The 13840-nt window shown below is 48.7% G+C and overlaps 1 protein-coding gene across 2 annotated transcripts in view; it reads left to right on the forward strand.

The window, feature by feature from the left end:
• Nucleotides 1-13840, forward strand: part of LOC135915977 (sodium-coupled monocarboxylate transporter 2-like) — a 57528-nt gene that overhangs the window by 16126 nt on the left and 27562 nt on the right. For both annotated transcript variants that reach the window (XM_070539676.1, XM_070539677.1), the window contains 4 exons: nucleotides 10035-10164; nucleotides 11163-11251; nucleotides 12037-12146; nucleotides 12233-12300. In XM_070539676.1, the coding sequence (XP_070395777.1) occupies nucleotides 10035-10164; nucleotides 11163-11251; nucleotides 12037-12146; nucleotides 12233-12300 (397 nt within the window). The remainder of the gene's footprint in view (nucleotides 1-10034; nucleotides 10165-11162; nucleotides 11252-12036; nucleotides 12147-12232; nucleotides 12301-13840) is intronic.

Here is a 13840-nt window from a genome sequence, read left to right on the forward strand (position 1 = left end):
ATATGGAATATTAGTTGTTCGTGTGGTCCACGTCGTAAAGGTGACAGTAGAGACTGCAGTGCCGCCTTTGAATCGCAGAATATTGTCCATTTATGTGGTGGTTCATCACCAATGTGATGAAGGGCAGTAAAGAGTGCTGCGAGCTCTGCTGCCGTCGATGTTGTCGCATGGGTCGTCTTAAACTTGATTGTTGTAGCTTTCGCTGGTATGACGATTGCCGCCGCGGTGCTACTTGGAAGGACAGATCCATCAGTGTAAATATGCGTAGAATCACGGCAGTTCTCGTACAAATGTAGTAGCGTGAGCTGTCTAAGGGCTGGTGATGATAGATCAGCTTTTTTCGAGATACCAGGTATTGTGAGGTTGATTTTTGGCTGAACGAGGCACCATGGAGGAATCGAAGGTCTCGCAGCCGGGGTAAAACAAGCTGGCAATGATTCATCATATGCGGTTATCGTCCGGCTGAACGATGTGTGGGGTCTGTCCGCTGTTAGGGAGGCCAAGTGGTGACGAGGAGTCCTGGTCAGATGCCTTATATGGGTCCTGAGTACTTCAATTTCAATGTGGGTCTTGACAAGGTGATCTCCAGCGATTGCTATCGTAGCCACTGTTGAAGCACTCTGAGGCAGGCCTAGACAGATCCGGAGCACTTGACCCTGAAGACTTTGTATTGTGCGTAGATTTGTTTTACCAGTGTTGTTTATTGCTGGCAAGCTGTATCGCAGAAATCCTAGGAAAAGCACCCTGTACAGTTGCAACATCGCACTTGGCGACATTCCCCAGGTCTTGCCAGCGAAAAACTTGAACAGGTGGCAGATGCCTGTCAACCGTTTTTTCATGTATGATACGTGTGGGCTCCATGACAAGTCCCTGTCGATTATGACACCTAGGAACTTGTACGATCGGACCCGTCGTATTATTTGGCCATTTATCATTACACTGTAGTTGGCCATGGGTTTGCGCGTAAATGGCACTAGTGCGCATTTCTCTGAGGAAATTTCCAGGCCTCGATTACGAAGGTAGAGAACAGTTTGTGTGGCGGCTCTCTGAATTCTCGCTCGCAAATGTAGGCGTGTTACTGCAGACGTCCATATGCAGATGTCATCCGCGTACATTGATAGCCTGACCGTAGTTGGCACGTGCTCAAGGAGAGCAATTAGTGTTAGATTAAATAACACAGGGCTAAGGACACCGCCCTGGGGGACGCCACGGTAGCTATAATGTAGACAAGTATGGCCTTCTTCGGTGCTTACAAAAAAGGATCGCATGGATAAATAACTCCGTATCCATTTAAACATCTGACCACCCACTCCTACCTCTGCGAGAGCAGAGAGGATGGCCTCATGCGTAACGTTGTCATACGCCCCTTTAACGTCGAGGAATAAAGACGCACAGAGACGCTTACGGCATTTCTCATGTTGAATGTAGGTGACCAGGTCGACGACGTTATCGATCGATGATCGACCGCGTCGGAAGCCCGCCATGGCATCTGGGTAGGTGTTGTGGTACTCCAAGTACCATTCCAGGCGTCCTAGGACCATCCTCTCCATTACTTTGCCCACACAGCTCGCCAACGCGATCGGGCGATATGATGAGAGCTCCAACGGCGACTTGCCAGGCTTCAGCAGTGGAAGAAGCCGACTTGTCTTCCAGGTTGTTGGTAGCGCGCCATTTCTCCAAGACTCATTGTACACCTCAAGAAGAACACCTCTCGCTCGTTCCCCCAGGTGACACAGAGCTCGGTAGGAAATTCCGTCAGGTCCTGGCGCTGATGTGCGGCTACACAAAGCTAATGCTGCCTTAAGTTCGTGGATCGAGAATGGTAGATCCAACCGGTGATCACGTGGTTGCGGACAGCTGATCGAAGGCGATAGAATGTTGGTAGCTGTGAGTTGGCCGGATAATCTGGCGCAGAAATCCTCTGCCACGTCAATCTCCGATCTCTTTTGAGAGAGGGCAAGTGCCTTGAATGGGAATCGCTGTACGGGAAGTGTCCGCAGTCCGCGCACCGTTCTCCATAGTTGCGATAAAGGCTTGCATGGATCTAGCGACTCACAGAAGGCAGCCCAACGTTGCGATTCGAGCTTGCCTAACCGGCGCTGTATCTTCTTTTGCGTGCGCCTGGCGGTCCGTAGATCGTCCATTGTTTTCGTACGTCGGTACCTTCGTTCAGCACGTCGTCGGATTGCTCGAAGTCTTTCTAGTTCCACGTCAAATTCGTTCAGTTTCGAAGAGCATGTGAGAGTGCGCATAGTGTCTTGCACCACGCTCTTAATTGCCTCTTCCAAGTCGAAAGATGGATTGGCGTCGCAGTGTTCTTCCATTATAGACTGAAATTTAGGCCAGTCCACTCTTTGGATCGTATCCCGTATTTTGGAAGGGGTCAATCCTCTGATCTTGATGTACGTGGGGATATGGTCACTTCCGTGCGTCTCTATGTCCGCAAACCACCCTGCACGTCTGACAAGGCTTCGTGAGACGAAAGCCAAGTCAAGACAGCTGCTGTAGGTGGAGCCACGTAAGAAGGTAGGACTTCCATCATTCAGCAGCCAAAGTTCATTACTGGAGGCGAAAGATACCAGAGCTCTGCCTCTTGCGTTGATCATCGGACTTCCCCAGAGTGTATGATGGGCGTTGAAATCTCCAATGATGACCCAGGGATTGGAGGTTGAGGAAAGGATGTCTTGCAGTCTTTTGTAATCAAATCGACTTGACGGAGATAGGTAGGCGCCCACAAAAGTAAAGGCCAAATTCTTTTTCCTTACGTTTAGGCATATATATTGATTATTGTCATTAGGTGGTACAGGCTGACGAGTGTAGGTGAGGTCACGGCGAATACACACCAAAACCTTACTGTTTTCATAAACAGTTGACGACATAAATAATTCATATCCAGAAAGCCTGATTGTGTTCGTTAAGTTCGGCTCGCAAATGACGATAATGGGAAACATATTGGCGTACACGAAGCGACGGAAATCCGAAAGGCGCGCTCTGAGTCCGCGCGCATTCCACTGGAAAATAGCTGCTTGTCGGACCTCTTCCCTAAAAGACCTTGGCTGTGGAGCCATGATCTACTCAAGGGTTGCAAGCACCGGACTCAGAGCGTCCAGTACTTGAAGCGCACTTCTGGCAGACGGTGTGTGCATGTTGCTTAGCAACACGCGAATGGCATTCATTAAAGGCCTAAGAAGTGCTATCACTTGCTCATCTGTTTTGCGCGACTCCTCGGATACAGCACCTTGCTGCACTGGGGGCGGCTTCTGCTGTGGCTCCTCTGGCGGTCGTGTACGTGGAAGTGGCGGCCATTCCTTTGTGGAGAGAGATCTGGCAGTTTTCTCCCTTCCAACATCGGTGTTCGGAGGGCTGGAAACTTTCGCTGGTGATGCTGCTTGACGAGTTGACTGTTCCTGAAAACTTGATGTTTTCCGTCGTGAAGACCTTCGGCGGTGACGTCGTCTTCGCCGTATTTTCACAGCAGCCTCTTTGTGGGTAGAGTTGTCTCTCACCATTTGTTTAAGAATGGTGATCTCTTTCTTGATCTGGGGACAGTCTTTGGAGGAGGCGCAGTGATCACCCTGACAGTTAGGACACTTCAACTTGATTGCGCAGCAGTTGTCTTCTGAGTGGGGTTCGGCACATCGAGGGCACACGGCCGAATTTCTGCAGACACCCTTCACATGGCCTATCTTCTGACAATTGTAGCATTGCATTGGTCTTGGAATAAATGGCCGAACCTGATGGCGAAAGTGGCCGACCTTCACGTAGGGTGGAAGGCAGTCGCCTTTGAACGTTAGTCTCACACAACGTGTGTTGCCGAGGCGACAAACATGCACAATGACGTTGCGGTCACTTGCTGGTTTTATAAGAACTGGGAGGTCTGCATTAGGAATTTCATTGTCAATGTCATAGATGACTCCTGTTATTGTGGCACCATTCGTTGGCATGATGGATCGGACCTTGATGTTCCCCAGCTGCGTTACATGTTGTAGTATGGTCAGCGCGCTCGGGTTCATCACATCGATTGCCAGGATGTTTCGCCTAGTGTTTATCCTGACATCCTTAATCTCGTTTGGCACAGTGTTTTCGAGATACACGGAGAGTGCTTGCCTGTTGAGGACGCGCAGGTTGTCGGTAGCGTTCTGTGGCACAAACAGGATGGAGTGAGGCCATCGTTGAGGCGCTGTTTTCACAGTGTTCGAGCTGGACGCCGAAGATGAGTTGATGATTCTTCGTTTGGCCTTGCGGTACTGGACAAGTCGAAAGCTGTCTTCCGAGGACTCGTCACCTGATGCGGAGTACAGCTCTGTGTCCTCGCTACCACTCGATGTATTTCCTCGCTTCCTCGAACCGATGTCCGCGGGTGAACGGGAACCGGGAGGATCCTCGGGGTGTTGCACATCCATCACCGCGATGGAGGGGGCGGTAGACCCCACAGGTGCAGTGAGAAGTCCAGAAAAGCACAGAGACGGGCGAGATGTGTTCCGCAAGAGAAGCACTTCTTCTTTCTCCAATCAATTCATGACCTTAGGGCAGCCAGGAGGATGCAAAAGAAGATTCAGCTTCGTATGGATAGATTAGCGTCGGAACGTTGGGCAACGTTTTGCCAGAAACTCGACCCCCGCAAGCCACTGTCTCACATATGGAAAACGGTGCAAGGTCTGCGTTGCCTTCCGGAACGGCGTTTCCCATTCAAGGCGCTAGCGCTTTTCCAAGGGCGGCAAGACATCGATGTCGCAGAAGACTTTTGTGCGCGGATCGCAGACCAAGCGACTCGTCCAGATCCTCCAGCCCGAGCTGACGTCCCCAATTCCCGTGACTGCCGCATGGACCTTCATTTTACAATGGAGGAGCTCGAAGCGGCTCTAGCTCTCTGCAGGCGCTCATCATCTCTGGGTCCGGATGGTATATCATACCGGGCCTTGTGCTATCTCGGAGAGTCCGCACGGATAGAGTTGTCGAGCCTTTACAACTCCTCATGGCAGGAGGGAAATGTTCCTGACGAATGGAAAGTAAGCCGCCTGGTGCCACTCCTAAAGCAGGGCAAATCCCCATTAAAACTCACCTCTTACCGCCCAATAGCGCTGGCCAGCTGTGTAGGAAAGATAATGGAACGGATGATCCTTGGCCGCCTGGAATGGTACCTTGAATACTACAAGATTTATCCGATTTCCATGGCTGGTTTCCGACGTGACCGCTCTTCTATCGACAATGTAGTTGATCTCGTTTCATATGTCCAGCACGAAAAGTCCCGTAAGCGTTTATCTGCAGCTTTATTCCTAGATGTGAAAGGGGCATACGATAACGTATTACATCAGACCATTCTAGACGCCCTTGCGACGGTTGGCCTAGGTGGTCGAGTTTTTTTTGTGGATTGCAAGCTACCTATCTGCAAGATCATTCTTTGTGTTAACTGACGATGGCCCAACTACGCGACGTTATACCAGCAGGGGCGTTCCTCAAGGCGGTGCTCTCAGCCCGACGCTATTCAACCTCGCTCTTGTTGGACTTGCTGAGTACTTGCCAACTACCATCAAAATTTCAATATACGCTGACGACATCTGTGTCTGGACTTCGGCAGTCACACGTCCTCAGATACGTGCGCGACTTCAAAGAGCGGCCACTTTGACAGCGAACTACTTGTGTAAACAGGGTCTCAGCATATCACCAGAAAAATGCGCACTAGTAGCATTTACTCGCAAACCGATGACGCTTTATATCATCTCAATCAATGGGCGGACCATTTCCTATGTCCGAACCCACAGATTCCTTGGCGTAATTATTGACCGAGACCTCTGTTGGAGCCCGCACGTGGCCTACATGAAACGGCGCCTGACAGCAACTTCCCAGTTGTTTAAATACTTGGCAGGAAAGACGTGGGGGATGTCAGTAGACGCAATGCTTAAACTCTACGGAGCTCTCTTTCTCGGTTTTCTAAGATATAGTCTACCTGTACTGACCAACACCTGCAAGACAAATATTCGTGTTCTGCAGGCAGCACAAGCTCAAGCACTCAGAGTCTGCCTTGGTTTGCCCAGATGCACCTCAACAGAGGCAACTCTTGCGATTGCTCGGGACCATCCAATGCGCACTCACATTACGGTGGAAGCCCTGAGAACGCACATAAGACATTTTGCACGTGCCACCTATCACCACCTTGCAGCACTACCTTCAGACAGGCACCAACCATCATTCTCTAAAACTATCATCAAATACAACGACAAACTTCCATCGGGCTTCACCGCTGCATCTAAACCATCGATAACCCCTTGGTGTCTTATCAGCCCCACAGTCCATCTCAGTGTACCAGGAATCGGAAAAAAGTCTGAGCTGTCGTCGCCTGTGCTGAAACAACTGTCTCTGCTTCTTCTGCACGAGAGGTACGCGGACAGGGAACACATTTATACCGATGGTTCCACAAACATCCAGTGTTCGTCCGGTGCTGTGGTTGTCCCAGCAAAAGCTATTACCATCAGCTTTAGGACTGACCACCCAACAACATCGACATCTGCTGAACTAGCTGCTCTTCGCGCTGCGCTTCGTGTCGTGAATCGGGAGCCACCTCGACAATGGTCAATCTTCAGCGATTCAAAGGCAGCCCTACAATCTGTACCATCAGCTCTGCATCACGGGCCATTCGAACAGCTCGTATTCGATATTAGATGCCTACTCCATTCATCACAGGAGAAAGGACACCACGTGACGTTTCAGTGGCTGCCAAGTCACTGCGGCGTCAGTGGAAATGAAGACGCCGATAATGCCGCTCGGGCAGCTCTTGAAGACGCACTAGAAGAGGCCATACCGCTTTCACGATCCGACGCAGCTAGCAGACTTCGAGTGCTTGCACAGGAGATCACGCTATCTCTATGGTGCACACCAAACATCCAGACCACCCAGAGCAACCGTCAATACCACCTGCCCTCTTTGATGCATCTCTATATGCCAACTGGACTTCGTCGAAGAGAGGCGACTCTGCTTTATCACTTATGACTGGGGGTGGCTTTCACTAAATCTTACTCCTTCCGCATTGGAATGGCCGACAACGATCTCTGTAATGCCTGTCTTTGCGAGGAGACGCTGGAACATGTTCTGTGCGACTGTCCTGAATATAATGTTCAGCCACAGTCCCTGGCATCTGTTCTAGCGTGCCTTGACAGTAGACCATTGTCCCTCGACACGATTTTCACATGCCGCCGACAGAAGATATCGCAGGTGAAGGCGACAAAGGGACTACTTCGGTTTTTGAAAGAGACGGGATTGGACAAGCGGCTGTGAGAGTGATGTCGCGTACCATGCCAGATTGATGGACTCCAACGGACGATGTGCGTGTGCTGTGCTATGTGCTCTCTCTCCCTCCCCCCCTTCCCCATCTTTAATCTCCCCCATCCCTCTCCCATGTGTAGGGTAGCAAACCGGTTAAGCCAAACTGGTTAACCTCCCTACCTTTCCTTCTCCACTTTTTTCCTTCCTTCCTTCCTTCACCGCCGGGAGGCGTCTTCCACAAACGAGTACGATTACACCGCCTTCACTTCTCGAAAGAAAAAGCTCGCTCCCACCTGCGTATGTTCACTCCGACAAACATCTCATGAAACACTCTAAGGTATTTTGCGTATTCTTCAGCTATAGCGTCACTGTTTAGCGTTACAGGCAAAATTGGAATTATTTGACGACGTGTGCATTTTCATCGACCCTGTAAAACTTGCGCACGAAGATCTTCGGGACAAAATTTGTTGCGAGATTCCAGGCGGTGTCTTTTCGTGTTCTGATACCTGCTTCATAGAAAAGCATTCTTTTCGAGGGTGCAGAGACACACATACCGCAGTCGTCTCTTGTTCATCCAACAGGCTTAAGACACATGGCACGCTAAGATTCATTTAGGTCGGTTTGGTATATTTACTTTAAGCTGCCGTACTCTGGAGTTACCCTACAGCCGGGCAAGCTATTGTTCATTGTAGATATACTGCTCCCTATCTATCGACCATCGGTTTAAAGAAGTAAACATTCAAGTGTATGCCCTTATGGGGGCGCATGCTTATACATCTGCCTGCCTGCACGAAGTAATTTAACGTCGGGCAAAAATCCCGAGTGTATGACAGAAGGTGACCGCCCAGTAAGCTGAAGCGCGAGAAGGAGGTCATACCTCCTCGTAATGTTTTAATACGATAGTAATTACATGGAAACTCCAAGCAAATTTCCGCCGTCGGCGTCGCCGTGATGTTCTGCATAAAGTACAAGAGCGATAAGATCGCGAGATCGCGGCCGAATGTCGTATGCTGTAGGTTCGAGGGAGAGCTTGCGAGGGCGAGCCAAGCAGGATGGTTGCTCGATGGTGCGGCGCGTTGTCGCGCGCGCGTGAGGAAGGCGGGGTGGGTGCGCGCCGTCTTCCCACGCGCACAATGGAGGGGGGGCGGGGAGGAAGGGTCAGATCAGTGTGCATCTCCTCTTCTACTCCGGCTGCGGCGGCTGCGCGCATTCTATCTTGGAGGTAATGTGATGTCCGTTCAAAGGATAAAAGACCCGGGATAGGTGATGGCTTCGTGTGCGCTGTGTTCTCGCGCACTCGGTTTGCGTTGAAGTGAGAGGAAGCACGAAGGAGAACCCAATGCTTCAATCTTCAATGAAGCACACTATATATAAACTGGTTTACTTTGGGCGAACTTGTGACAGGGAACTCAAGAGTAAAGCGCGTTCACGCAATTTGCAAACATAGTTAACAGGAGCCTATCCCACAGTCAAGTACGTTTCCATACCGAACACACTTTCACGCGCCCCTAAGGCCAGGAGCCACGCCATGACTTCTCATTGGACGGGGGGACTCGGGCGCTGCCGTGTGCGCGTGCGCGAGAGACATGCGATGTCTCGCCATCCGCGAGCCGTAGCTGCTGCCCTTCTAACGGCGATGCGATGAGTAATGCCTATAGTGGTTTTAGCGATGAGGTGCTTGGAAGGGTGCCTCGCGAGAGTGCTCTTAACTGGCATGTGGAGAGCTCTCTGCGGCAATACGAAGCTCGTATACTTCTTAGCGTCCTCCGGGCAAGGGTGGAAAACCAAACCTCATTCTTGTTTCTCTCCTCTCTTACACGATTACCTAACGACCGGAGACTCGATGTCATTTGCGCCAACGTTCTCGCGCCAATGCACGAATTTCCACGCATGCTCTGAGGCTCTCTTCAGTACTTTTCATTGCTTTCTGCAGTTTTGATTTTATTGCATTTCTTTGCTCTGCGATGAAAGGTCGCCCTAACCACCCAGAAAACGAGAATACATCTTTAAAATTCGTGTCCTTAAGAAAGCTCACGGACGCGGGCCGTCATCGTATCGCTCTTTCCGACTCGTACCCTATAGTGTTCACTCATAACGCCTTCGCGAGTGAATTTGCCCCTGTAAATGCGTAGTGACTCTGCGGGTGACACGTTGTCTGTGCATGAGTGCGATATACGGAGGGATCATATTTAGGATTTATGGAATTTTAAAATATTCACCTGTGTGAGACAGCAAAATTATGGTCTTGACCTGGATTATACGAAGAGGCGCACAACATTAGCACGAGAAATTTAAACACGCATTGGCTTTCCAGGATGACACTATAGTTTTCAGATATTATCTGCCAAAGCGCAGAACGAAATACATGGGCGTTCCAGCTACTTTGGTGCTTCAGCGAATATAAAAGCGTTTCGTTAAAAAGTGGAACAGCAGTGCATTTTTACCGCAAGTTTGATGGCACGCATCTCGAAGCTGGCATCATTCCGGAAATTCATTCCAAGTGGATACGCCTTGCAAACTCATCGGCTACAATTCATAAATTGCAAGATGTGCCGTAAGCTAATTAATTCAGAATATAATTAGTGATTCTTTGTACTTTGTTTCGCTATGTTTGTTTTCCTCGTGCAAGTATTGTCCGCTTTCTCTGGATAATTCGGCTCGAGAACAAGAATTATGTTAGATAACATAAAACGTGATAACATAAAACGTGAATAACATAAAACGTGATCAACCTGCAGGTACAGTACTTTGCGTTGTATGTCGCGTGTTTGCAGGGCACTTCTGCTGAATATCCCGAGCCTGGCTGTGGTTATGCTATTGTCTGTGCTTTCGGGGCTGACCCTCTACGCTGTGTACTGGGACTGTGACCCTATGCTCACTGGGGACATCGACAAGCCGGACCAGGTTAGGCGTTATCCTTCACTAAAAAAAAGAAAAGGGAGAGAAAGAACAAGAAAGACAAGGAAAGAAAAACTATCAGGCTACGCTACAATAATTTAAAAAAATCTGTTTACAGTTTAAACCCTTTGGGGCTTATCGTGCTCATAGTAATTGTCACTTGTCTTGGTTGAATTTTTTTTCTTCAAAACTCCACGCGCGCTACTCTCCTGTCAAGAATGCTTTGTCTCCCTGATAACGCGCGTGCCATCCGCGACAGCTGGAATTACGTGGCACTCAGCGTTAAAGAAAGGAAAGACGCGTGAGTCAGACGTCGGTTATTGATTGTTTGGGGACAAGAGAAACCACCAAGGGCACAAACTTTTCATGGAGTGTATTTTATGCACGTCCGCTGCATGCAGGACGAACGCCTCCACCAGCAATCTTCTGTTGTACGTTTGCATTGCGTCATCCGATCTGGTCCTATGCATGAAGACTTCACAATCTTATTAAGCCACTTAATTATCTACGTTCATCAATTGCTGTTTTTTCTTGATAGGCACCATCTCATACTATATGAGCGGGTCAACACTCCGGTATGCTGTTATATTAGCTCTATTTTATAATGTTAGTATCGTAGTTAGCATTATATTACTCCGCTCCTTCTATTGCTAAATCATTTGAGCTTATGGTGCGCTTTGCGGTGGGAGGGGGGAGGCAGAGATTACCGGCAACACAGCACGAATCACTGAAACGCTAGGGAAAAAATGAATATCTAATCGCGTTACAGGGCACCTTATGTGTTGGAATCACTGGCGCACGCCAAAATTGCACCGGTTAAACTGGTCAAATAGATGCACCGCGTGAAAATAAAGCATCCTGTGACCAGCGGTATAGACAGGGTACATGAAGCTATGAAGTTTACCGCGCTATTGAGGAGAGTTAACTGATGGCTCCTTTCTCCTGCCATACATTCTATGTACGAAAATCTCTGCGAACAACTGCAGTTGCCCCTTTAATTGCAGCTGATGCCGTACATAGTGCAAGACTTGCTGCGCTGTTATCCGGGACTTAGCGGGCTGCTTGTGGCCGCCGTCTTCAGCGGTTCGCTCAGGTGAGCTTAAGTTAATTGAAGCTCAGTGCCGCAGTATACATGAATACACGCCGAAATATCACTTGAACCTATGTGCTAATATACAATGGGCCAATTTGTGCAAGTGACAGTTCTGGGAACAAATGTTCGCCTGTTTTAGAGACGGTGCACCGATTGAATTATTACTTCAGTAGTTGAGCACAGTAAAGCGACGACGTGGGCTTAATAATGCAAAATTAATTTCACGAGTTTTATATGTGTCAACACCACGATATGATTATGAGGTCCGCTGTAGTGGGGGACTCCTAAACAATTTAGACCAATTAGGGCTCTTTAACATGCGCCGGATGCTCGGCACATGGGTGTTTTTCCATTTAACCAGCATCGAAATGTGGCCGCCTCGTATACGGGATTCGATCCCGCGCCCTCGGGTTAAGCAGCGCAAAGCCAAAGCCCCTATACGTCGCTATGGCGGGTTAAGGATGATGTGACGCGGCGAGATTTCTTGACCTTCGGAATCCGTTATTTAGGTTGCAACATTTCTTTTTCTTTTGTCCAAACTGCCACATCTTTTGCACAACATAGTTTATGAGCACATGGGATAATCAGATACAATCACGCTGATTTCATGTGAGTGTCGAGGCCAGTCGATGCAGCATTTGCAGGAGAAATATAAGCAGGAGTTGGTTCCAATAAGAATATAGCTACTTTTTGGGCATTTTTGGCGGTCCATGATGATAGATGTGGTCCCTGTGGAAACATTCCTGCCATGCGTACATATGCATTGATGCATGTCCTTCAACCAGCTCACTGTCCTCCGGCTACAATGCTCTGGCCGCTGTGACCTGGCACGACTTCGTTCGTCCCAAGGTAAACCTCACTGAAGCCGCTGCTCTGAGAGTTACCAAGTGCATGGGTGAGTGAGTAAAAAGGATTAAACATTGAGTACAACAGAGTATACAGTTACTGCCATTGTAATAAATTGTTTTCTTTACATTGCAGCCGCGGCGTATGGCTTGCTTTCAATAGCGATCGCTTTTGTCGCTGGAGCTATGGAGTCTATCATGCATGTAAGTACTCGCGCTAGTTCATTAACATTTATTTATTCATTTATTTATTTATTTATTTATTTATTTATTTACATATGTAGGAGCCAATTATAGCGCTATAGCAGGAGTGGGAACATCATACATTACTATACATTGCACATTAAAACACACATACCTGTACACAGAAAGATGAGTGATCCAAAAGAAGCGCTTTACATGTTACCGAAGTGTTTACTAGTGGTAGCTATAAAATCTTTTAGTGATAGTGAACGAATGTTACTGAATAGAGAGTTCACTAGATATATTGTACGTGCGAAAAAAGTGTACCTGAATGTGTTTGTAGCGGCATAAATAGGTGTCATGTGCAAGGCGTGGGAGCTACGCGCACAACTTGCGTTAGTAAACGTGAAATAGTTACAAACACAAAAACCAGATGATGAGTTAATAATTGCATTTAAAAGTTGTCAGGTTTCAGTGTGATAACCTGAAAATAATGGCTCAATATCCAAAGCTTGTTGAGCCTGTGTTGGTGAGAAACTGCGGCTGTAATTTTGGCAAACGAAACGGATAGATTTTTGTTGAACGTTATAGAGCGAGCTAATTTCACATTCTTTGTACGGCAACCAAACCACAGATGCATAACGCCCTACAACGTAAAACTATTTCGATATGTTTTTATTCGAATCTCCTGGCGTCAAATTCGCGTAACTGCCGAAACAAGCATCGACCGGTGACCCGCAGGTTTGTCTGAAGAGACCAATCAAACGCTGTCCTCATTTATAGGAGGTCACTTTTGTTTGCTTTAAAAGCGAATAACACTGCCTACACTGAGCGGCTTGTCTTATCTAGTTGGCTGACAACCGGCGAGGAGCACGCTCAAGTAGAGATGAGTTCGACTGGGCCGAGCCAGTGCACTGAAAATCGATAACGGGATGAAGAGGGTGGTGCGGGCGTCTGTGACTGGTCCGCTTTCCATTACATAGCTTGCGGTGACTGGTCGAAAATCGTGAAGGCATGCGACGGAAGGTTAACAATGCCGCTAAAATGGGTCCTCAGCAAAGAATAGTTGGCTAACGAGGTCGCACACGTGCCGAAATTGCGCGGAAAAGTTACACGGTCACGCAAAAAGCTTTATTAAACAGTTTTAGTTACACGTACGTAGAGGCTTGACGTACGCAAACGTGAAAAGCCTACGTACCTTACGTGCGCGCCATCTGAAGCGCTTTTAGCTACACGTATGCGACGCATGCCAAGAGGGACCCCGTAGCCCCATCTATCGGGAAATGTGAACACGGCGGTAGCCAATTCAATCCTGTCGCCGTGTTTCGATACGACCCGTCTGCGCGTGCGCGGACAGCTATCGCTTGTTCGTGATCTTGCGGAACTCCCGCGCGAAGCTGTCTACGTGCGCAAAAAACGCACGCAAAGAATTGAATCTCACGTACGTCCGTGAGACGCGCGCGCGCCCGCTACGTTCTACGCATGCGCACTGCTCACACGTAGACGCTCTACGTACGCAAAGCATCTACGTACGTGTAACTAAAACTGTCTATTGTATGCA

This window comes from Dermacentor albipictus, chromosome 5 (assembly GCF_038994185.2).
Source record: "Dermacentor albipictus isolate Rhodes 1998 colony chromosome 5, USDA_Dalb.pri_finalv2, whole genome shotgun sequence".
In the NCBI taxonomy this organism is placed as follows: domain Eukaryota; kingdom Metazoa; phylum Arthropoda; class Arachnida; order Ixodida; family Ixodidae; genus Dermacentor; species Dermacentor albipictus.